Source organism: Drosophila mojavensis, unplaced genomic scaffold (genome assembly GCF_018153725.1).
Source record: "Drosophila mojavensis isolate 15081-1352.22 unplaced genomic scaffold, ASM1815372v1 contig_80, whole genome shotgun sequence".
NCBI lineage: Eukaryota > Metazoa > Arthropoda > Insecta > Diptera > Drosophilidae > Drosophila > Drosophila mojavensis.
In genome coordinates, this window is record NW_025318906.1 from 11887930 (window position 1) to 11912517 (window position 24588).

The 24588-nt window shown below is 38.3% G+C and overlaps 7 protein-coding genes and 1 long non-coding RNA gene across 11 annotated transcripts; 3 read left to right on the forward strand and 5 right to left on the reverse strand.

Annotated features, from left to right (window-relative positions):
* Nucleotides 1-1478: 1478 nt before the first annotated feature.
* LOC6579580 (odorant receptor 49a) lies at nt 1479-2891 on the reverse strand. Its single transcript, XM_044010574.1, has 4 exons — nt 2092-2891; nt 1825-1969; nt 1612-1767; nt 1479-1553 (listed from the first exon to the last, which is right to left on the reverse strand). Exons 1-4 carry the CDS (start codon nt 2889-2891, stop codon nt 1479-1481), a joined length of 1176 nt encoding a protein of 391 aa, XP_043866509.1.
* A 2353-nt stretch (nt 2892-5244) lies between these two features.
* Nucleotides 5245-6049, forward strand: LOC6579581. Its single transcript, XM_002005428.4, has 3 exons — nt 5245-5354; nt 5446-5860; nt 5918-6049. The coding sequence occupies exons 1-3, from the start codon at nt 5259-5261 to the stop codon at nt 5986-5988; spliced, it is 582 nt and encodes a 193-aa protein (XP_002005464.2). The 5' UTR covers nt 5245-5258; the 3' UTR covers nt 5989-6049.
* A 1702-nt stretch (nt 6050-7751) lies between these two features.
* On the reverse strand, nt 7752-10985 carry LOC6579582 (larval cuticle protein LCP-30). 4 transcript variants are annotated; one of them, XM_032730282.2, is made up of 7 exons: nt 10832-10985; nt 10270-10312; nt 9754-9780; nt 9045-9198; nt 8964-8979; nt 8359-8531; nt 7752-8288 (listed from the first exon to the last, which is right to left on the reverse strand). In XM_032730282.2, the coding sequence occupies exons 1-7, from the start codon at nt 10868-10870 to the stop codon at nt 7853-7855; spliced, it is 888 nt and encodes a 295-aa protein (XP_032586173.1). In that variant the 5' UTR covers nt 10871-10985; the 3' UTR covers nt 7752-7852. The 4 variants fall into 4 exon arrangements, with proteins under 4 accessions (XP_032586173.1, XP_002005465.1, XP_043866694.1 ...); XM_002005429.4 differs by having other exon boundaries at nt 10180-10312; XM_044010759.1 differs by lacking the exon at nt 9754-9780.
* Nucleotides 10986-15079: 4094 nt separating this feature from the next.
* LOC116804124 lies at nt 15080-16220 on the forward strand. Its single transcript, XR_004364165.2, has 2 exons — nt 15080-15333; nt 15528-16220. It is a non-coding gene; the product is annotated as an uncharacterized LOC116804124 (long non-coding RNA).
* A 2173-nt stretch (nt 16221-18393) lies between these two features.
* Nucleotides 18394-19193, forward strand: LOC6579584. The gene is made up of 2 exons (XM_002005431.4): nt 18394-18983; nt 19038-19193. The coding sequence occupies exons 1-2, from the start codon at nt 18399-18401 to the stop codon at nt 19110-19112; spliced, it is 660 nt and encodes a 219-aa protein (XP_002005467.1). The 5' UTR covers nt 18394-18398; the 3' UTR covers nt 19113-19193.
* Nucleotides 19194-19317: 124 nt separating this feature from the next.
* Nucleotides 19318-20453, reverse strand: LOC6579585 (pupal cuticle protein 36). The gene is made up of 3 exons (XM_002005432.4): nt 20358-20453; nt 19690-20276; nt 19318-19622 (listed from the first exon to the last, which is right to left on the reverse strand). Exons 1-3 carry the CDS (start codon nt 20370-20372, stop codon nt 19385-19387), a joined length of 840 nt encoding a protein of 279 aa, XP_002005468.1. The 5' UTR covers nt 20373-20453; the 3' UTR covers nt 19318-19384.
* Nucleotides 20454-21538: 1085 nt separating this feature from the next.
* On the reverse strand, nt 21539-22407 carry LOC6579586 (endocuticle structural glycoprotein ABD-4). The gene is made up of 3 exons (XM_002005433.3): nt 22336-22407; nt 22074-22274; nt 21539-21904 (listed from the first exon to the last, which is right to left on the reverse strand). Exons 1-3 carry the CDS (start codon nt 22345-22347, stop codon nt 21692-21694), a joined length of 426 nt encoding a protein of 141 aa, XP_002005469.1. The 5' UTR covers nt 22348-22407; the 3' UTR covers nt 21539-21691.
* Nucleotides 22408-23862: 1455 nt separating this feature from the next.
* Nucleotides 23863-24559, reverse strand: LOC6579587. Its single transcript, XM_002005434.3, has one exon. The coding sequence runs from the start codon at nt 24250-24252 to the stop codon at nt 23980-23982; it is 273 nt and encodes a 90-aa protein (XP_002005470.1). The 5' UTR covers nt 24253-24559; the 3' UTR covers nt 23863-23979.
* Nucleotides 24560-24588: the final 29 nt, after the last annotated feature.

Sequence of the window (24588 nt, forward strand, 5' to 3'; positions counted from 1 at the left end):
GCACAGATTGCACTTTGGGCTGGCATTAAGCAAAGCCCGCCTCGTATTCTTCGTATTGATGTTAATCCGTCTGTGCATCTTTGGCTGGTACGCTGAAGGCGAAGGTGAGTCTCCGTTATGCAAATCAACTCATAAATGTTATATGTCAGTGGAACTCACAGCGTGTCGAGTGGGCGTCGAGTGTGTGGGAGGAATACTTAATGGCAATTAGTGTTAATTATACAGAATATCAAATATATCAACAGCAGAGCTGGCTCGCATTTCGATTTGTAGGCAATACAATCTTATTATGTATATTGAATTGAAATTAGAATTTGTTATTCAAATAGAGAAACTCGATGCTCAATATCAATTAAATAAAAAATATGTGTTAGGTCTTATGCTTGAAATTGGGACAGTTTTAAGGTTTTTCATTTTAATAATATATAAAGTATTACTTAATTAATATTTAAATTACTTGTGGCTCGTTTAGTTCCTCATATTGATTAAATATTCAATATTGGAGTCAATGGGAATCTCTATTATAATTACCCGTGAGTAAGTTGGGTCTATAGTATTCGAGTTTTATTTAGCTACTGTGCTGTGCTGTGCTATGGTGCTGTAATCTCAGCTATTGTTGCACACAATTTGACTTGGTTGAAATTCTGTCAAGCCGCACGCGAAATGTGAAGGCCAAAAGCGCAATGGCTAGTGCCACCCGCACCCCTCCTCTGAATTCTCATCAAGTCGTTTGTGGCATAGAACTCAGACATATATGGGGATTTTATAACTTACAAAACAATTCGTAATATGCCCAATCAAATTTTATTCAAATTTAAAGAGGAAAAATAAAAAAATTTACATATTAAAAGAATATATTATAATTAAATTTTTTAATATTAAAATGGATTTGTCATTCATTCTTTAAGATGGAAAATTAATATTTAATTTATTTACATTTCTGCTTAATAAGGTTGAAGAATTATTGAATATGTGAACAAAAAACTGAATACAAATTTAATTACACTTAAATAAAAAATCACAATATACATAATAATTCAATAAAATAATACTTTAGCATTTTCTTTACACAAGCGAATCATTGCTGATGCTGTCGAACGAGTTGTTTAAATGTCAGTGGCTTGGGTCACAGCAAGAATCTTCAGCTACTGCAGAATAGAACTAAGCACAGCTTCAAGAACGAGTCCCAGTCGAGGCTGTCATGGTCAAGGGACGGTTTCTAGTGCGGATATAAGTGTATCAACTGCATATCAAGATGGCCCTGAGATGGTAATTGATGCTAATCCGTCTTCTTGCATCTCGAGATGCAGCGCCAGGGGCGAATGCAATTTTTTTAATCTTAAATAATGTGATTTTAATGCAAATTGATTGAAATGTCAGGGCAGCTGTTTAAAGACCGATCAAACAACATTTGGTCTGTAATAGTCTAAGAGTCGAATATTTTATATATTTTGCATATGTCTTATAAAGTGTAGAAACTAAATGGAACTTCTGGTTTCAACAAGAAGAACTCTGCGTATAACCGTAAAAAATCGATATGTTATGTTCATCATCTAGAGAATTGAGATAACTTTTAGTATTATTCAAGATCTTATGCTGTCAACAACTTACACTCGTGAATGTTTCCATTGATATAATAATGACTCCTTTTGCTGAGAGCTCTGCTGGCCTCTGCGCTCGTTGCATGATGAGGAGCAGATGCTTCTGGTAGGTAGACGAGCCGTTATACCAATTCTGCGTGTAGGCAGCCACGGCAACGTGCTCACTCTGTAAAAGGAGAAACAATCATAATAAATAACATAGAACATAAGTGAGTGGACCTACGACATCAATTAGTAGCTGGCCATAGTAGCACACCATATAGAACTGAGCAGAAATGCTGATGAAGAACAGAAAGAAACCAATTCCCTCCCGAGTTATGCCCTGTAACAATGTGTAGAAGGCAATGCAGCAGAGTGTGATGGCCGTGCTAAATATATTATAGGCCAACAACATGCCGAATATATCATTGAGTTCTTTATGTAATCTAACATTAAGTAAATCTTTTATATATATATATATTCTGGTATATCATTTATCTGAACAACTCACATGAATAATAGCTGATGCTTGCGTACAATGCTGGCCAAAAATTCGCAATCCTTTGGCCCGTTTCGTTTGCTCGGACTGTAACTCTGCAATTGTCTGCCCAAGTGGTCAAAGTGCAAGCTCAGCTGGCCCGAGATGCACATCATCCAAATGTCTGTGCCCAGGCTGACATTCATAATGAAGAGCGAAAACACAATATCCACGCCCTGGCTGAACACATACCAAAGGGGAGTCATTGTCTTTATGCGCTCAATGGGATATGTACTTATATAGGCGAATTTGATCTCGCCGTGCGAGGTTGAGCGCTCATAGAGATACATTCCCACAGACTGTAAAATGGGGCTGGCCATAACGAAGAAGAACACGAAGTAGTAGTAATAGACGCCATAGCGGGCACTGCGTGGCCAGTAAAACTCATCGAGTCGGTAGGCTCGACGTTCCTCATTTTCGCTGGGATAGATCGAACGCATCTTTTCATTCAGCTTGCGCAGTCGTCGACGATGGTACATGAATATAATCAACTTGACATCGGCGTTGAGCACAAAGAAGTAGACTATTCCGAATCGCATGATGATGGTAGGATTCCCAGCCAGAGTATCCCATTCGATGGTGCGCAAGATCAGGTAGTAAAACATATACAATTGGCTGGCAAAGCCAAGAAACCAATAGATGCGCAGCAGGAAATCCTGCCATGTGGGCTTCGATGTGGCCAGAAAGTCGTAGCCAATCGACTTAAATATCAGATTAGGTACGTAAGTAAAATCATCGTAATTTCGCTGGACTTCTGATTCCACGTTTCTCATTTCAGGACATTCACTATGTGACTAATCAGTGCTGGCTTCACTTGGTTTTTTTATAATAGGCGCACTGCCAGGTGTTTAATTATCCGACGTGCTATTCAAATCAATATTTAATGTTTTGTTTAATATTTTATAGTTATGAAATACTAAATTGGCCATTATAAATTCCAAATATAATTATGAACTAATTACTAAATTATTTTACTCAATTATTTTTGTCGCTAAAATAATGGTAGCACATTATCAGGCTATATATCCAAAATGTAGACAAGTTGATTGTAGTTTTAATTTTCTAAGTAGAAATCGATGTTCATTCAGTTATCTGAATCAAGTTTAAAATTGCATAAATTTATTCGATTCGGATCATTCATATACATATGTATTAAGATAAAGCGCATCTGCCTCATTCAAAGAGTCGCCTAATTCGAATTTATAGAATGCATAATTATTCAATGAATATTCAGAGATGACTCTAAAAATCATAAATAAATCCCAGCCAATTAATTAAAAAAAATATTTCAACGACTCATTTATGTAAATGGGCTAATAAAACTCTTTGTTTGTTTTGGCGAAAGCATTGGCTAATCTGTTTAACACATTCCGCCTTGCCCACAAATCGAGTTTCGAATAACTACCATAAAATTACCAAAATCTTGACAAATGGTGATCACATAGATTTAGATACGCAACGATACGCGCGTCATATGTGAAATAAAATCGCTTCCTATCTGATTTAAGATTGATTTTCGAATTTATAGTCTTTGATATGCATAGCTGGAAGGAGTATTATTTTGCTTATATTTGTCTCCGCATTGACGAGTTTCTGCTTCTGGGTCGCGCGATGCATCATCATCTCAGTATCTCAGCATCTGAGAGCTTAGAGCTGTTGCAATTGCTGTGCCACCTATTGTTGCAGCCTCATGCAAAATGTGAAGGCCACTGCAGTGGCAACACGAGCTGCGCTCCCCTCCACTTGCCCCTTCACTTTGCCGCTATTCATTCATTCAGTAACCAACTCATTCATTGAGTGCTATGTTCATGGCAATTTAAAGGCATTCATTAGTAATTTATCAATGTAATTTGCTTTAATCTCGCTTATGATATCAGCTACAGTAGTTAATTTGGCATTCAGTTCAAATTGAAACATCTTCATTTGGGAATGTTTAAATGTTTAAAATTAGGTGTTTCGTCCGATTGTTGTAGAGATATTTCATTTCGAATATCGTTAAGCATTGTGCATGTGTCTCTTCTCTTTCTCAAGTCTCTTGTTCATTTAATGACAATTAATGGGAGGAAGTTGTTTGCTTTCTTATAAAGTCTACAGTTTTGAAAATGCTTCATCAAAGAAGAATCTTGATTTGAGAAAGAGACTTGCGGAAAGAAAGGTATAGCCAGCCAGAGGGAGAAAACAGCTAGAGAATAACAAAATAAATTGTCGATATATGAGAGACAAAGTTATTTAGCAAAAATCTAATTCTCGATTAGTGGGAAACAAATTTGTATGTACATGTATAATCTTAATGTTACGGAACTTCTAAGTCAGATTCAGGTTGTCTTTGTACTATAAAGTTGACAATGTATCGAATCAAATGCGGATTCATCCATTCAAATATTTTGTATTGGCTAAATATGAGCCATATTTTATAGCCTTTATTATTATAATCATATTTGTATAAATATTATATTTTATTAAATATTTGACTGAAAATTCGCAATGCCAATTTACATTTTAATTAAGCTGCTTCTCAAATTTCGAATTATGAAATTTGAAATTTAATCAGAACGCTGCCTAATCAGTAGACTGTTTATATTTATATGCTAAAATTCGGATTCATTTTTACCTTTATTACCTTTACCCTGAGCCGCTGAATAACTTAGTCCCCCCCTTTGGCCATGCGATTTCTTTAGTTGCCTGCCGAAAGATTTGAATTTCTCGCGTGGCTCTGGCATCTGGTTTAACCAACCGATTTCCTGTGCGAGCGCCGATATGAAGCCAAACTGATCTTAATTTTTATATATTTACTTAAGCCAAGCTGTCAGAGCTGGTTTTTCAGATACCCTGCAAAGCTGGTATATAATACATTTATATAATATACATTAAATAACTTACATTAAAAAACTTTGTTTCTAGGCAGTCTTAACTAATTAATTTCTGCCTCAAATACAGGGTATGCGCTGATATAGCTTCTCAATTTAAATAACAATAAAATTCTAAGCGGAAATTAACAAGCCAAAAAATTAAGCCAATATTCACTTCAGCTGAGATTGGATTTGATTTGGCAATGCTCAGCGCTGAGCGTTGACCGAATATAATGATTTTATGGTCTGAAATTTGATGCTATTGGCAAACGGGGGCACACATTGTTATAAATGTTGCTGTCGAGCTCTTCTCCGTTACAGTTTGATTTTATAGATCAACGTCGAAGTAGCAGACCTTTAGTCGCATCCAACATGTCTTTGAAATTGGTAAATCAAGCTTCGACTCATCGAGTATCCAAAGTGTATAACTGGAAAGGGATTTAATAGTGTATATATATGTATATCCATTCTCATACAGACCTACTGCCTTTTTGTGTTGGCCCTCGTCTTGGTGGCCTGCAATGCACAACGTCAGTACAATCCGTTCCGGGATAATCCCCGGTACAGGGAGCTGTACTACAGGAACCGCGACCTGTACAACCAGCGACTCTACTACGACCAGTTCTTCAAGAAATACAATCCGTATATTGCCAGTGCTCAAGCACGCATCGTCGAGGAGTCGAATGAGCCCAACACTGGCGCTGGCTCCTATGCCTACAGCTACGAGACGGAGAATGGCATTCACGGAGAGGAGCGTGCCACGCCCGTCTACATTGGCAACGACCAGCAGGAGGAGCAAGTGGAAGGCGCCTACTCCTATATATCGCCAGAAGGTCTTCGTGTCGGTGTCAAATATTTGGCTGATGCCAACGGCTTCCGACCGGTTATTACCTGTGAGTACTTCGCTTTCAGTGCTAATGCATCAAATTATAAATTTGTTTGCTTTTCAGATGATGGTACAAATGCTGCCCTTTATGCTAACCAGCAGACGCCAGCTAACGTGGTCTACACAAGGCAGTAAAATATAAAACTTTTATAAAGTACATTTAATAAACAAAATACGTTTTCAACAACACAAAAAAGGGATTTATCATTGACTAAAAAGAAGAGAAAAGTTTTATATATGTTCTATATTAAAAGTCTTATATCTTCTCTTTTAACAAAAATCAAAATGATTTATATAGACGATTTAAAAATTTAAAAAAATAAACAGCATTCAGTTTTATATCCCTAGTTCCTATACTCAATAATATATTCCTTTATATATCTCAATTAATTTTATGTGTATCAAGTTTTTCTTGTCCAAAGTCTGTTTAAGCTTGTTCACAAGAATATATAACATATTTTAGCTCATGCTTTAACTAAGCACGATATATTCACTTTGTAGATAACTAAAGAAATATATTATATTACATAATCTATAAATTAACTTTAGTCATGTTGCTTAACTTTCAAATATATTCAGTTTGTATAAAAAACTATGCATAAATCTTATCCACGCCAACTTATTTCAGACAAAATGGCGACTGCGAGACGATTTTTTATTGGTCCGTTTTGAAATGAGGCAAGTGAATAAAATTTGCTAATATACTCTAGCATAGAGTATGTTGACTATGTCAAAGCCTGTAGAACATAATTAATTTCAAATTTCAAACTAGTTATGTTCTTTAACTTTTACAATAGTTATTAATTATAATTAATTAATGTCTAGTTGGTCTGGTACAGAAATAAGACATACCCTCATCTTGTACAAATGAAATAACTCCAAGAGCAGCAATCAAACTGTTTGATTGCGCATATAAATTCAGCTAGAGTATCTGGTCGTTGTTTCTTTCAAATTTCATTGTTTTTGATTCGATTTGCAAAAAGCTTTTGGATCGAACCACAAAGCTCAACAATTGCATTTAAGAGCCAAGCATAAAAGTGTGCTTCAAATATGCGAAAGGCGTAAAAATTTATTATTGAGCAATATACAATTTACTACTACTAATTTATACAAAGTACAAATGTTTGTAATATTGAACGGCAAAACAAAATTTGCTGGCCAATGACACTAATAAATTCAACTAAATATTTTAAATATGCGCATTATTTTTCGATTACAAAAATATTAAATTTTCACCTCGACTTATAAATACGCTGCTTGCATATTCATTAAATGTATATTATATTAAAAAAATAATTATTTAAATTTAATTTTTGAGTGTAAATAATTGTTTCATGTCAAATTAAAAAATATATAATTTTTATTATATTAATTATTAATAATTAAATTTAATTTCAAATTAAATTCCTCAATTTCATTGCGAACTCAAAAGATGCTTAAGAAAAAGAGTATTCAAATTTGTTCTGGGTTCAATAAACTCATTAACTAGCCCGCATTTAATTATCAATTGAACTTTGGACGTTTGTTTCTAAAATCTAGGTCATATACAATATAATGAATATTTTTTCACGAAACTATTCATCAAAATAAGAAAATGAAAGTATTTCGGTAACAAATAATGATTTTTTGTTTATTAAAAATATATACAAATAATTGTTTTTTTTTTTTAAATTTATAACACAATTGAAATATATATATATTTCTATATATATACACTATATATCGATAAATAAATACATTATTAACATATGTAGGCCTGGCTGCACGAGTACCAAATCCTGTTGAGTACAGTTCTATTTTTTTTGTGGATTTTTTTTTTTTTTTCAGTTTTTCGATGGCTTGTTATAGTTTTGCCTGCTGCTGGCGGCAAATGCATGGGAATGGGCGGGACATTAATATGGCTTTGGGGGGTTTTTGGGGCGGGGGATTTCAGAAAGTGTTGAGTGCAACACAATCCCTATGGCTTAAGATGAGAGCACAGCAATGTGAAAGGGAATGCTTAGTTCTTTTTGCGCAGCTCTTCGAGTTCACGCGCCTCCTCCTCCTCGGCCAGCTCGACCTCGTGCTCCAGCATGCGGATCTGATCACTCAGCTCCTTGGGCATTTTCTCCAGGTGCATGGATTTGATTTGAGCCTTGATGTCCTTGGTCATGTGGTTGATGCGGAAGCCGCGATGATCGAACAGAGGCTTATCGCCGTTAGCCTTGTGCTGCTCCTCCACGTACTTGAGAGCACGCGCAATGGCCTCGGGGATTGGTGGCGGTGTTGGAATGTGGTCACCCTCGGGCATGAATCCCCGATCATTTGATGCGTAGTTAACACGGTACAGTTTGCCATCATCGCCGGTGTATTCGTATACGCCCTTGGCGTGGGTGCCGCCGCCATGATGCAGCTTCGCCTGCTCCTCGCCATAGATGCCGTTCTCGGTCAGGAAACTGGAAGACGAAGAGCATGGGCCGGGTTAAATGCTGACGACTGGTGCAAGGGGCAGCTGCAGTAACTTACGCATGATCGTATTTGTCCTTCTTGCGGATCTCTTCCTGATGCAGAATCTTGTGGCCGCCCTCGTCGTCGTAGTTGAAGAGAATGGGGCGTTGCGTGGTCGTGGTTGTTGTCGTTGTTGTTGTGGTGCGTGGCGTGGTTGTGGTTGGCTTCTTCGTCGTGGTTGTTGTCGTCGACTGTGTTGTTGTACGGTACGTGTGTTAGAGTAACGAGCGCATCAGGAGTTTCATGCGTATGCGTGTGTGTGTGTGTGTTGTGTGGTTTGTGTGTATGCGTAGGGAGTTCATGCAGTTGGTGGAGTTCATGCAGCGCATTGGGAGTTGCAGGAAACGGGAGTCGGTTGTAGGTTAATGGCTTCTTGGTGTGTTATGCTGTTGTTGGTTTGAGTTATGAAAGCGTTGGGGTACGGATTGTGGGGGATCGCGGGGGTATCTCGTTTGTAAAACTGATCGAAAATACTGTTGTTTTTTTTGTTTTTTGTTTTTTGTTTTTGCTTTGTTTCTCATTTGTTTGTGTTGGGCATAGCTTTAGTATTCGATTTGTGGTTCATGGTCGGGAAAGCCGTATTCCAAGCGAATTTCGGGTATTTTAAACTCAGCTTTACTTACTGTGTACAGATCGTGGCTACGGAAGATATAGATATTTATAGTATTAGAGGTGAAATTCCCTTGATTGAAGTTTGGACTTACTTGTAAGGTCTGGCATCGTGCACATAGGGGCGATTGAGACCCGAATATGGTCCATAGCCGCCATCGTATGGATAGGGTATATGGTGATAAATGCCAAGTTCACGGTTATCACTCACATGACGATAAGGCTGCACATCGTGATGATAACGGCCAGCTAAGGATGAAAACCGAATTCAAATACTCTTAGAAATGAGTGTTAAATTATGGGTTGTATGTGTGAGTGTGTGTATGGGTTTTTGTGTGTGCTTGAACTTGTTTTTCGTATAGAAGTTCATTGAATTCTATTTATAGTACATTATCTACAAATATTTATATACAATATAGGTTAAACCATAACATAAATGTCCGAATAATTGAAAATATTTATAATGTGATTGTTTTTGTTTTGTTTTGATTTGTTTTTTTTTTTTTTTTTTTTTTTTACAGTTGATAAAGCAAGAAAGCAATTTAGCAACGACATTTTAAGATCGTTGATAACATGCATACAAGGAAGTGCTAAGCTTTGCCTCTTCCACGCTTGCTTACAATTATGATAATTTGAAGAAGAATTATGATAAAATCCTATATTATTTATAGTTTTTGTGTTTTTGTTTTTTTGTTTTTTTGTTTTTTTTTTGTTTTTTGTTTTAAATAAATGTTTCTGTGATGAGTGTGTAATTTGTCAAGAAAACAAATTGTTTTCTCAAATAAAAACCATTGTTATGTTTACCTAAAGAATCTGGATTACCACCTCGGCCTATAAGAAATTAAATGTTAATTGATATACATATACACATACAAGTTTATGCTAGAAGTATATAATACAATGAATTAGTGTGCGATGCAATAAAGCCAGCTCGATCGGTAAGACCAAAGATTATAGATTTTGAGTGCTCTGTGTTTACCGAAACCAGACGAATTTATGGCTTGAGCTTGAACTTTGTTATTATCACGACGCGAATAATTCAATTGGGTTATCAGTGAGTACAATACTTAAGATAAGTGTGTGTTATTGTTGTGTTAGTTATTGTTTTTGTTGTTGTTGTTGTTGGGTTCGTTGTTATTATTAGGTCAGGTGGCTTCAACATGCATTGCGGTGGCTGGATCATCATGCAACAGTTTGTGGTATCAAATTAGCAAATGCCTTCAAAAATACCTTCGTCTGCGGGACTCGGATGATACCGTCCATCATCATACGCACGATATTTGCCGTCGTTAGATCTTTCGGTCGAAACCGTATACTTGCCATTGTTATCAACGGGGTTGCTGCTACCAACTGCAACAAGGCCCTGAAAAGAAAACGAAAATCAAATTTATAGCTGTGGAATTTGGCATATCAAATGAACGCGGCAACTCCCAGGCCTTATTCACAGTTCAATTAGTCGGCCGGAAGTGTAAAAGGTAAGAAAACAACAGCGAATTGACACAATAAATGCCAAAAAGCACGCTCAGAGCTTCATAAAACGTTATGTGATGTTTGTTGTTTATGAAGTGTTTTATGACAGCTCCAAATGCCATTAATAAGGCCGTGGAAGATTCGACTTTGACTCGGCTGCAAATCAAAGCAACGCCTGCATAGCCCTGAGTTTGAGCTTTAACTGACTTGGCACGAACTTCAGAATATTTATAACCAGCTCTCTCTCTCACTGTATACTCTATATATAGATATACATATAGGTATACTAATTGAGTTAGGCGCCCCAGTGGCGTATGCATTATATCATTTCGAACTCGTATCCATTTCATTTAGCACTGATCACAATTTTTTTTGGACTGATTGAATTGATCCTCTTCCTCACATTACTCACCACAATCACACAAACGCTTAGCACAGATTTCGCGAACATTTTGCAAATTGAAATTGAGTTGTATACTCGATGGTGTTTTGATCCTTGACGATTATACTCGGTTAGTCCTGTGTGTGCTTGACGCTACTGCTGCTGCAACAGGAATGTTTGTGTTTCGCTGAGCTACACCGGATTTATATAGAAATGTGCCAAGTGCGTTGCGAGCGCATCTCGCCATCTGATTCTCACAGCCGCGCCTAAATTCTCGCTTGTCTGGGAGAGGTAGTTAGCCTCATTTACTCCTCGATTTGAGAGCGAACGCCGACGCAGACGCAGACGCAGCAGCAGCAGCTGAAGCAGCTGAGATACAGATACAAATACATATAAAGATTCGCTGCTTTGCTCAGGCAGTTCATCTCAGTTCAGTTCAATAACAGCGATGTCTTGAGATGCTCTCCCTTTGATTTAGACACATGACGGGTTCTTCTTGCTGTTGCTGTTGTTGTTGTTCTTGTAGTTGTTGTTGATATTAATTTGTATATTGTATATATTGTTTTTGTGAAATTATATTTTTTGTTTGCAGTTATTTTTGGCAATCGCTGAAATTAAGTATATGCTTTATTAAACTGCTACTCGATTTGCTAATAATTGTAATTACGAATTAATTCAATTAAATAATTCGTCTAATTTACTACCCCAAATGCGCATGCACCTTTGGCATTCAATAATTATTCATAAACCGTTTACGGCTTCAACTTCCATTGTACAGCTCATCTAAGAATTAATCAAGGATTCCAAGTCACGAAATGACGCATTTTATTTTTCATTTAAATGCGAACTAAATTTCCCCCTGGGCAAATCGTCATTCGGTTTCTTTCGAATATTTTGTGAGTAGCACCAGCAGCGAATCATTATCAAAATTAATTTAATTGCTGATAAACAAAGGTCAGATTCACAAAAAAAAAAAAAAAAAAAAAAAAAATACAATGAAAAATTGAAATATAATATTATATATATAGGTATGTATATATTGTATATATTTGTATGAATGTTATTTAGTCTGTAAAACTTTGCCATTATTTTGTATTTTGTGCGTCTTATTAAATGCATTAACACATTGTTGAAAACAATGAATGCTCATTCATTCGTTGTGAATTATATTACAATATATATTGCCATATCTTGTTAACAGCTAAAAAATTTATGATTTGAATAATAAATTTTTTGATAAATAATCTAATGAAATATCTATATCTCATGTAGTATATATATCAAAGTAAATTGATAAATATGTATTTATTAAACAGGTATTTGCAGTCAGAAATCTCATTTCTTATATGCACATGTATGTGTATGTATATAAATAATATATTTCATATTTAGTTTTCGATTCCGTGCAAAATGCCTTGCCTGAGTTAATTCTATATCTCGAAATGATCAATATAAATAATATTATATTACAACTTTTATTGTTATCAGTTCTATTATGCTTCTTGTTATCATTATTAATATCATTAACATTTATCATTGCCATTATTATTACTATTATTCTCCTTTTCTATAGAAGTATTAATAAATACTCCCCTTTTTTCATGAATATTATATTATATTATCCATTATCATAATAATATATTAAATTTACATATGTACATATATATATCTATATACATTATTATCTTTAATTCCTGTATTGCAACCATAGCATTAATTATTATACTGATTATTGATATTATAGACTAGCTTTCACATAGTTGTAGCATATTTTACAGTTCATCACTTTTAAACGATCTTGATTAAATGTAGCGGGACTTGCGCATATTGTTTATCACATCGTTGTAGTTGGTGCAGTCCCAAAGATTCGGAGTTGGGCTGATGACAACATCGTCTTGGCAGATCGTATCCAAGCCAACTACCTGAGGCACTCGGAAGCGCCATAAAAGTGCCGTAATGAAATCATAAATTAACCAAAAACAACGGAAATACTACAACAACAACAGCAACAACAAAAACAACATTCAGATATTGCGCGCGCCTGCCGCAATGCGAAATGCATTAATTTCGTCCAAGTCAGCGCTGAGGTTGGGACTGGGGCTGAGGTTTAAGGGGCTTGGGGCATGGGGCTTGGTAACGCAGCATATGGATATGAGAATATATATAACCGGAATTGAAATACGAAATCAGCAACAGACGTTGAAGAGAAATGTTGACAAAATTGATTTTAATTGCATACGCAAACGTTGACATCGACCGGCCGACGGGATGACGGGATGATGCGACGACGATGGTGTGGTATGTGTCCTTAGCTTAGCTTAACGGTGTTTTGAGAGGCTCCCAACTGGCCAGCTAGCCCCAAACGGGCTAGCTGCAGCTGCCGTTGCCAAGCATATCTTTTATTATGCGGATTAATTGCGACAATAAACATAAACAGTGATTAAGCAGCCGCAGCGACTATCCTGAAAAGGTGGGCGACGAGACGCGATGCGAGTGAGGGTGAGGCTGAGGCACTGCAAAGGTCGTACGATGAACCCGCCCGCTCAGCCAAATCGATCTGATCGGATCCGTTGAGATACAGCCCGAGCCGTTCCGTTCCATTCCGTACCCGAACACCAAGTGCCAACTCCCCAAATCCCGCGCACTGTGAATCACGTCGCGTGGCTGCTGTTGCTGCTGCTGCGGTTTTTTGACACTTGAATCATACTGTTATACTATATAGTGAGTATAATTATGGCATTCATAAAAATCACAAATACTTGATAAATATTTTAATATGCTTGCTTTTAATCAATTACAAGTCCAATTTGTTGATTGCGCATAGGGAATGTGGCCTTTCCAGACTTTGACTTTATATGCCAACTCGCTGATTCAGACTTGGCATTGAACTTGATGCACATACATACATACATATATACTGACTGAAAGTATTTTACAATTTCACAATTTCCAAGTAAACATCATATATGCAATATCGTATTAGTATAGATTTTATTCAATTGGAGTTTCTTAAAGCTACTTATTGGATTTGGCATGGAAACGGAATTGTTTTTATTATCTACAACATTATGTTCTTAAAGATACTTAAATGCAATTGACGAGACTTTTCTGCTACTAATGCTACTAATAATATTTTCCATTTAAGCTGACAAAGCTCAGAGGTCTGACTTATCGCAGCTTGCCTAACAGGAACAACACATATATGATTAAAGTTGAGGCGCCGAGGTCACGATAAGTCGCCGAATTGCACAAGTTTTGCCGGCAAAAGCAATGCTCGATCGTGGATGTCAGCATATTGTATGAATCAAACTGGGTGCAGCCCTCCTCGTAGGGCTCTTCTATGACTGCAATATCCTCATACTGTCTACCGACTAGTTTCGTTTCGATTTGAACTTGATTCGCACACCCTCGCTGCTCGATCGCCCATTTCTCTCCGTTTTGTAGGTATATCGTGCTCATTGTCTTTTGGCACATTGTCGAGTTTGGGCAGGGTGTTGTAAATTCGGGCGTTCTTTTCAGGTTGGAGCAGACAGGAAGTGGATTTGACCAAGAGCTCGAGCCGGGGCTCTCGTAGCACTCGTAGCAATAAAGTATCTCGTCGGCCGCGCAACTGCTGCACAGAACTGCAAGTACAGTGAAACTCGATATCAGTGTGAACATTATTATGTTGTGCTATGCTGATATGACGGCCCTCGATTCGCTTAGGTATAAGTACTACGAGCATTCAGTAAGAAGTCACAACACAAACTATATACATAGCTGTTCGCTCTGTGAGGTTTAACATTACGATTCTTACTCTGAATGACTAAACGTCCGGTCGGATATTTATTTTTCATTATTATTCAATTGTCGCTTATTTTTGTTCTGTGTGTGGTCGTTGCTTATAAGTTTAATCACTAGCAACTTTTTGTGGTTTTAATCTTAAAGAAAAAAGTTACACATAAAATATGCGTTTTGTTTATAAAAATTAGAATGATTGTTTTCAGGATTATTGGCATTCAAATAAGTTACAGGGTATTGTATAGTCGACCACCTTTCAAGGTGCCAGACCAGCGAAATCAAACGTGAATTATATACAGTTTTATTGAAAAAAAATATTTCTTGATGACTGAAAATCTAACTGCAAATTTTTCCAAATAAATATTGAAAATTTAATATTTATTTTTAATTATTGATAATTGTTTAATTTAATTAATTCATGAAATAATAAGATATAAAGCTATTATTATGATTAAAATATATTTTATTTTTTATATTTTAAGACAACATAATTTTTAATATTTTAATTGAGGAACTATAAAAATGTATAAAAACTACAACAAAAAAATATTTAAAATTTCTTTAAGTAAATCATATAATTATTCTCTTAATAAACAGTTCTGCTTCAGTTGATTTTACAGTGTTTACCATGGAGTTCAAACATTTTCGAGTTCCATATTGAACAGCGCGCCAAACACTTATGATAAATGCGTATTTTCACCTGCTGCGTCGACGTCAGACGACATTTGTGTAGCAATTGAAATCTTTATACGGTGAGTGTTGAGCATTGAGGTTTGGGCCATAAATTGCCATTACTCTGGGCGTGGGTTTTTCGAATTCATTGCAATAAGAATGTCAGCGGGATTTATATGTGTGTATGTGTGTGTGTGTGTGCTTCAGCCGGTTTTGGAGTTCAATTAAGTTTGTTTAATTATCACTCGCTCTATATATTCAAAAATATTTGTAGATATTCTGGCCCGGACAATGCCTATAAATATTGCCCAGCCAGCCATTAAGCGGGTTTTGGCAACCGCTGTGCAAATTGGTAGCCGTAACCGCCCAGCGCCTCAAATAGATGGATGACTCTCGGGTAGCAGTCGGTGTGTGCACGTTTAATGGCTTCAATTAAGACGCATGATTTGTGGCCGTTAGCCCCTTACATTTGTTCTTGCTAACAAATTAATTTAGAAAATACAACAAACACATTGTAAATATTGCCCGAGGCGTTATACGAACTGCATTGGGAACAATATAACAAATTGCCAGCTAAACTGTGGGACTTAATTAACAAATGCCACTTCTATATAAAAAAGCGTATATATGTATATATGTACACAGATATTTATGTATGTATTTACCAGTGAAGAACCTATAGGAAAAAATGACGCAAAGTTCAAAGCACCGCATCAGAGAGTTGATTCGATCCGATACGCTGAAGCTGGACTCGTAAATTTTGTAGAGCTTTCAATTTTGATCCTATCAGCAGGTGTTAAATAAATTGAATATTAATTAATGATTTCATGAGTGAAATAAATACCGAACTTACCATCTAAATAAAATAGCGGCTCGCGTAAAAGAGAAATTAATTTTGTGGTTTATAAAATTTCAGCTTTAAGGAATTTCAATTGCTTGTAAAGTTAAGTTCAAGGCTGCGGCTTTATTTTATAATCAAGGAATCACGTCGTGACGCCAAAAATAAATTTACATACATATATTTATATATGATTATGTCTAGGCCGATGGGCGCCACCGCAAAAATGCAATTAAATTATTTTTTTCTCATGCCAGAAAGCTCACAAATTCGGCAGCAAATTCATTCGATTGAATTTGTCATCCTAAGTGATGATAATTTGTGCACCGAAATGGAGACGGAGAGAGTTGAGGTTGCAGGTGTGTTCAGCACTGGGAGCTGAATAATTCGAAGTGAATTAATTACAAGCAACAAACACCAAATTACGCATTGTTTTGATTTGGCGCAGCCAAAACTCAACCGATTTACATGCAGTGTATATTTATGTATATGTATATGTATATGTATATCCAGTTGTATACGTGATATAAAATAATTTATTATTTGACAAAAGATTTCGCGTGAAAATTTGCATAAACAACAATTAAACAACAGGTTGTTAATCCAACTGACGATTTTTGGTCTTACTGTTCTATACTATAATTAACTCATAGCAAATATATTTAGTACATACATATTTCTAGTGATATACATATAGTAAATTGATATATAAATATAAAATTAATATGCCTTTACTATTTTAAAATGTTAATGAAGGGTAACAGTTTTTTAAGTATTTCCATTATAGTTATAAGAAGTGTTGTTTACCTCAAAACATAGTCATTAAAACTTTTTTACTAGACCGAAATAGTGCTCTTTAGTTCTAGACGCTTTTGTATTGAACCTGATATCCCATTGTCATGGCTTGCATCTAATCAACTCCTTATATACATTATCTACATCAGAGTATGTCATATTCGAATCAAGTTTAGCTGCTTTAAATAACAATAAAAGATTAAACAATATATATATATCAATAATTTTGTAGTCTAGCTGAAAACTGTCGAGCCGACAAATAAAGCCCCAGATTACATTTGATTGTTTTTATAGGGCTGGTTTAACAGCTTTGCAATTCATATTAACAAGATTTCAAGGTTTTTTTTTTTGTGGATTGTATTTTAAGGCATGTTTCATAGACATTTATGAAGCCACGCGTAAAGTCTAGAACGCGCAAGGTAAGAGGTTAAATGTGAATAGTTTGATAACATGACGGCTTTCGACTAATTTGACTATGACTAATATGACCCGGCAAGGCAAAAGGTTAAAGTTGATTCTTGCCCAAGTTCCGTTCCGTTCTATGATTAGTTCTGCTCGTTGTGGGCGGATCTCACTTTCGATTTCACACACAGAGCAACACGACTTAACTACTCACTCTTTGCACTCAGTCACCCTAAGCACATTTCGATTGGCTTTCAACATGTTTTTAATGCCCATGTTGAGACTGGCTGAGTCTGAGTGATTGATGAGTGCCAAGCGCCCATTTTGATTGATCGTTATGAGTGCCCATTAAGGCAAACGATCGTTTTATTGTTTATTATGAGCGTTAAATTTGATTTAAGCGACACTAATTAACTCTGATCCTATCAAATCCATTGAATTGTTATTTTGCAAATTGCCCGGCAGGCAAACAGATTCAGCTGCTTCAGCAGTCCACAGAGCTTCCGACAGGCGATTGGAAGTATTTACATTGGGTGTGGTGTTTGTTTTATGTGAATATTATAATATATATAAGCTGTTTATAGATATTTAATTTGAAGAAAGTTACAGCATAATACGAGATATTCTATCTAATTGCTTATATTCGTATCTATCTATTTTTGTATCTTTTACCTTCTCCATTTCTAAGGGAGAAACATGACTCAGCCACATCGGATTACCACGTACGACTGTGCGACATCTGTTCAATGGTTTCCGTTTTAAGATATTTTCGCTGCCGATCAAAAGGTCAGACGCAATTGGGCTAAGTGTAGGGAGGTGGGCGGTAGGCAGGCAATGGAAACGAGTTGGGTTGGTTAGATTGGGTTAGTTAGCCACTTTATGGCTTGTTAGTATGCAAAGAATTCCAATTAGCATTGCGTTACTAGCGCCTCGGCTGAGTGGCGTGTGCAGCGACTACCGAATAAACTAGGCAATTAAATAATTACACGGCTGCATCTTCAACATAAAACCTGACAATTAATTAGCTGGCAGTCGACGCCCGTCTGAGCTGAAACTAACCTGGCCAGTGATTCGATTATCTAGATTTAAACGCATTCAACTGTTTGAGAGATGTACACAGCATTGTTTGTTGTCTGCCTTCTGCTGCAGCTGGGCGCAGCGCCAGGATCTGCGGATGGAACTCCGCCGTTGCCCACGGCCTCGGCCAGGGGTCACTACGGCCACGGCGCCGTTGGCTGGTATCAGCCGGACAATAGCGGCAAGTATCGACACGAGCACAGGCCCTATAACGGCGGCTACGGAGATAGAGGTCAGCCGTATGCCAATGATCTGCGCGGCATCTTTAGGCAGGCCGAGCAGCAGCTGGCCGCCAGTGTGCAGGAGGCTGAGGAGAACTTTGCTCTGGGGCCGCGTGATCATCTGCGTTTCATGATCGACTTCAACTACAATGGCACCGGCTGGCAAATAATCCAGTTCGAATGGGTGCGAGACGCCGATGGCACAGCCGAGGATCAGCGCCAGTTCAGCTACGTCAACGAGAACAGGCTCTGGGATACCGAGCGTCAATCTCAATCCCAGCCAACTGGCGCCTACGCATATGAGCAGCCGCAGGCGGAGCCAGTGGGCGATCCTAACTGCGAGGAGCAGCCACAACAGCAGAGCTACGAGCAGTCAAATATCAATACAGAGAAGGATGTGAGTAAACAAATTTGAGTTTCGTTAATCTATTTATATATCTCTCATTTGCAGCCCCAGAAAGTGCAGTCAACGATTAATGAAGTTCTGGAATATATACAAAAACGAATCGTGCCGAATCTTAACTAAATGAAATGGAAGTTCAAATATTAAGAGGCAACACAATATATTTTGAAACAATAAAATTATGAAAAATGAAAAAAAATTCATGTTGATGTATTTTGTTGTATATACTTATTTAATGTATATTTTAAATATATTTTACACACATTTTATTGTTATATTAATACCTCAGTTTTCCCCCTAATGATGAATAGAATTTTCTTTTGGGATTTTTCGAAAAACTCTTTTATTTTCTGATAACCGAAATAACACGAACAAATGAATATATTTAATATTTTTTACAAGGCGCCCTGAGCCTTCAGATAGGCCAAGAGCCTGGGTATGTGCTCTGGTACTTTGGGAATATGTTCGCCGGCGGGCACAAATCCGTTCTCATCGGCCACGTAGTCGACGCGGTAGAGCAGGCCGTCGTCGCCTGTGTACTCGTAGTAGCCCTTGGAGCGTAGAGCATCGCCCTCCGTTTGCTTCTCGATGCGTCCGCTCTCTTCGCCGAGAATGCCGTTCTCGGTCTCGTAGCTAGAGAGAAGGCAGAGGCAAATATTCATCCATTTTCAGTGGAGTCCAGGGGCATTCGTGTACTTACAGATAGTTGTAGCCATCGGTATCCACGGCGCCCTCTTGGCGCAGAATCAGCCAGCCGTTCTTGCCAACGCCAGTGCCGCGTCCTTGTGGCAGATTGGGGCGCTGGTCTACGACGGGCACGGGGCGTGGCAGCGAGGGTTTCTTTGCAGCACCCGCACCAGCACCAGCACCAGCAGCAGCCCCAGCGCCAGCTCTGCCGTTGGCATTAGCTCCATTCGCTGCGTTGGCTGCACCGCCACCACCACCACCTCCACCACCGCGACCAGCACCACCGCCAGCACCAAACTTGTCCTTGCCACCGCGGTAAGGATCATTGCCACCGGTGTAGTCGCCTCCAGGACGATTGTCGTGCTGGTACTTGTTGTCCACGTGCACATAGCGTCCGTCGTTGTTGCCGCCATAGCGTCCATCGTTGCCGCCGCGATATTTGCCATCGTCGCCTGGCACATAGCGGCCGTCGTTGCCGCCCCGATAGCGACCAGCGTTGGCAGCAACTCGGGTGCTCAGGGCGGAGATCGGCCTGGGGGCAGGACGATAGCGGCCGTCGTTCTGGGCCAGCGCCACGGCGGCGCAGATGAGCAGCCAAATCTGCAGTTGTGACAGACGTGAGACATGGATGCGCTTCTGGCATCAGCGAAACGCGACGCAGCTGAACTCAGCTCGACTTACCGTTAGACGCAGCATGTTTAATCAGCAATGAGAAGTTTTAGCCACTGTCAGAGCTTTATATATGAGCTATACGCAACGCCCACGGGTCCGTCCGCGGATGATCCACTCGCTCGATGTGTGCTATGGCCAACTAGCCAGCGCTGCGTCTCAACGGACAAACAGCATTTGCACAAAGCACTCAAAACTAGATCTATTAGCAGCTCTGATTTATGTGGCGTTGACTACATATTTTCTGGAAAGCAGCTCCGGCCAACAAGCAGCAACAAGGCGGATGAGCTATTTTTCTTATGGATGCTTATTGAATTAATTTTATGATCGACATCGATGACGATGAGCGTCATCGTCACGGAAACGCTGACATTTCTTTTGACACCGACTAATTTAAGCAAGCATTGGTCTTAATCGCTTTCATGTGGACCAACAGCACGAAATAGCTGAAGACTCGCTTCGCAGAACACCAGAAAAACCAGTTGGTTGGCAACTTAACTCGAATGCCTGAAAGTATGCTAGGCTCTGGCTGAATGAAATTCAAATGATTGAAGCGATTTGAATGAACAAATGATGACATCAGCATACAGCATGGCTTTGTATTTAATATTATAAATTTTATTTTTAATATAATGCAGTATAAGCGGATAGATGGGCAGCGAATCTAGGCCAGATCACAGTTAATCTGGATATCAGTAACAATAGGTGATTTAAATTATATTTTATTAAAATATTTTTTTTTTCAAACACATTAATTAAAATAAAACTAACATTTATTTTTCGTATGCCACTTCTTAGATGGAGTAATTGTAACGTAGCAAACATATTTTTATAATATAGTAATATGCTACTAATAATTTACTAATATACTAGCACACAAAGGGGTTACTAAACTACCCCGTATGACTTTAATAAATCAAAATATCAAAAAAAAAAAAAAAAAAAAAAAAAAAAAAAATAATATACTACTACTGATATTCTAACATACTACTACTAATATACTTCTACTAATATATTCTATTATTAATACAAAAGACTAACATTGAAGCCTCATAGATGAGTTGCAGAGTTAAAGTAAACTCACTCGGCTAGCTCAAATTAATAGTAATTAATAATGATAAATTTATAATAAATTTTGTCCACAATTTTTAGAAAAATCTTATAAAGAGTAGTTTTTTTTTATATTTTTGCATATTTATTTACATGTGCGGAAAGGGATTTTTTGTTTTATATAAATGGCTTAACAATTTTGGTTAACAAACATTTTCACGTTGTCTCTGTGCCCTCGCTCACTCACTCCACCTCTCTGTCTCTCTGTCTGTCTGTCTGTCTCACTTGCTGTTAGGTTAGCCTCGGCGTGCGGTGTAGGCGCTCTGCTGATCAGCGGGTGGCGGTGGTGCTGTGGCTATGTAATCCAGGGCCCTCTGAATGGCCGGTGGTATGGGCGGAGCGGTGGGCAGATGATCGCCCTGTGGCTGGAAGCCGTTCTCATCCGCCACATAGGTGATCCGTATGGGCGTGCCGTCGGGCGCAGTGTACGAAAAGAAGCCCTGTGCGACCTTTAGCCCGGCGCAGCAAAGAAAAGCGAAAGCAGCAGCAGAAAAAGAAAAACAGATTCAGCTAATTACAATACCTGTACAATTTGTCAGCATCAAGCTGCAAGCTCGTGAGGGAGCAACAGTTGCAAATGCCAAATGGCTTTGGGGGGTCTGCGGTAGACCAACTCACCGGTCCTGCATTGTCGGTGCCCGCATTCTTGAGGTAGCCCTCCTCCTCCACATTGATGCCGTTCTCTGTCTCATAGCCATACTTGTAGGAGCCGTCGAAGTTCACCTCCTGCTCCTGCCGAATGATCTTGATGGGCTCCGTGGCAGGTCCTTGGGGTCGCGCATGCACCTTGCACAGCAGCACTGCTGCAATAGTCAGCAGCTGGCAGAAGATAAGATGAGTTACCACCGTGAGGCAAAAGACCGAAGAGCTTCGCACTTACAATGTATTGCATTAGCTGGGCTTTAATCCTATGCTGGGCTCTGGACTGGCAACTGTCAGCGTCGCGATGTGCAACTGTGGCCAGCTCTGCCAAAGGTTTGCATATTTATAGCAAAATCTTGCAGCCTGCATCGTTGCGAGCAGTCGAACCGAATGCTGAATGCTTGAACTTTACAGCTGCCGGGTCTTGCAGCGCTTGCAGCAGAGCGAGTCTCGCTTCGGCTTCGGCTTGGCCATTGGTGGGTGTTTAGCATTTGGCAGATGCACACAGATCAGAAGCCAAGCTCACTAGAGACACAGCCAGGCCACATCTGATTATATCTTTGGCGACTGCTTCAAGTGCATTGTTCGCGTGTTGTTGTTAACTCTGCAATTTGTCGGCTAAATTGCTCACAGCCCATAGATCTGACGAGGCGCCTCCATAGAGGCTTCTGTCGAGAGTCTTAAGAACGTTCACATAGGGGAAAATAAATGCAAATGAAATGCGAGTCGCTTCACACTAAAGGTAATTGAGATATGTAGCTGAATTAGTTGTGTAAGTGATATATATGTAGTTATTCCAATTAAATAGAAAAACGGAATAAAAGTTAAAATATATAGATTATTATTATTGTAGAACAAAAAAAAAATTTGAAAAAAAAAAATATTTTTATATTTTTAATGTATTAATAATAATAAGTTAATAAGTTAAATATATTAAAAAAAAAAAAAGAAAACAAAAGGAAAAGCTAAAAAAAATATATATATGTAAAATTAAATATATATAAATATAAATATAAATGAAATATACATAAAAACAAATCAAAACTAAATATATAAATATATAAAAAATTTGTGATAAATAAATAAAACATATATATAAATTACAAAAATGTAAAAATATATACATTAATATTTTTTATCAAATAAATATTTACTTTGCATTAGACATATTGATGACTGTCATGCCAGACGTTTCACTGTACTGAGTGAATGGAGCATGAATATATATTATGGTCAGTTTTTGATTGAGTATGTTTATCGTGAATAAACTTGCATCGTGGCATTCAAAGAACACGTCTCGCATTTCAAATCAATTTGTCAGCTACATTTGTAAAGACTTCGCCTTTGGCTTTGCCTACATATTCTGATGTGCCACAAGAAATCAAATTGCGCAATGGCAGTTAATGCAGCCAGCCTCCCATCCCATCCCATCCCATCCGCCCGCATTAACCAGATGCAGTTGGCGATGCAAACCGGCGAGGGCGGCAGAAGCATCATCATTATACGAATAGCAGTATATACTTCGACTAGTGCAGATTGTTGCCCCACCACCTGACCATGATCATGTCTAGCTGTCGCTCCACATGACCTTTGTTGGAGGCGGCGAGTCGTGCTGAGTTTTGACCAAAGGCGTTAATGAGCCCTCATTGGCTCATTGTGACTCCGGCTTGGGCTTGGGCAAGACTTGTGAAACTGCCATTTACTCGCCCCAGACTCACTCACTCTGCTGCCGCACTAAATGCAAATGAAATAATTGATATTGTGTTTTTGGTTTTGTTTTTGTTTATAAATTAAGTTTAATTGTATTTTCACATTTTAACGTTAACAGTATTTGGTTGAGGACGACGTCGTTATCGAGCTGGATTCTCACAGCATACCCAGCTTATCCTTTCTTGAAGAGCATGGACAGGAATTGGTGCTTGAATGGCTTGGGGGTTGTCACATCATCTTCGTAGTAGTAGTAAGAGGACGGATAGGAGGATTGATACGATGGATACGATGGATACGATGGATAGTAGTAGCTGGAGTAGTCGTAGCTGGAGGGACTGAATTCACCGGTGCCCTGTTCTTTGTAGACGTAATCGACGGCCGTGGTTTGCGCCTGCACCGATGCAGCTAACGCGCAGACCACCAATAGAACCAAAGAGAACTTCATTATGTCTGTCTGTCTGTCTGTTATCGAGCTTTCCCTGGTTGTTCACCAAATTGTTGCTGCAATTGAACTGTGTCTTCCACTGCCCCAATGCGCATCTTTTATACGGATCGCACGGGAAGAGTCAAATATCTGGTGCAGCTATTACAACAGTCTGTTTGCTGCTGTTTGCACAAATGTTTGCCACGCCACGCCACGCCAGTTTAAGAAGTTCTATTCAAACTTAAATATTTATTCCGCGCTCGTTATGAAACGCTCAACGACTGTTTGAGCTGCAGCCCAAATTGAGGGCCTTTTGTTTGCTCTCAAACAGAATGCAACCAGCTTCTGTCACGGAGG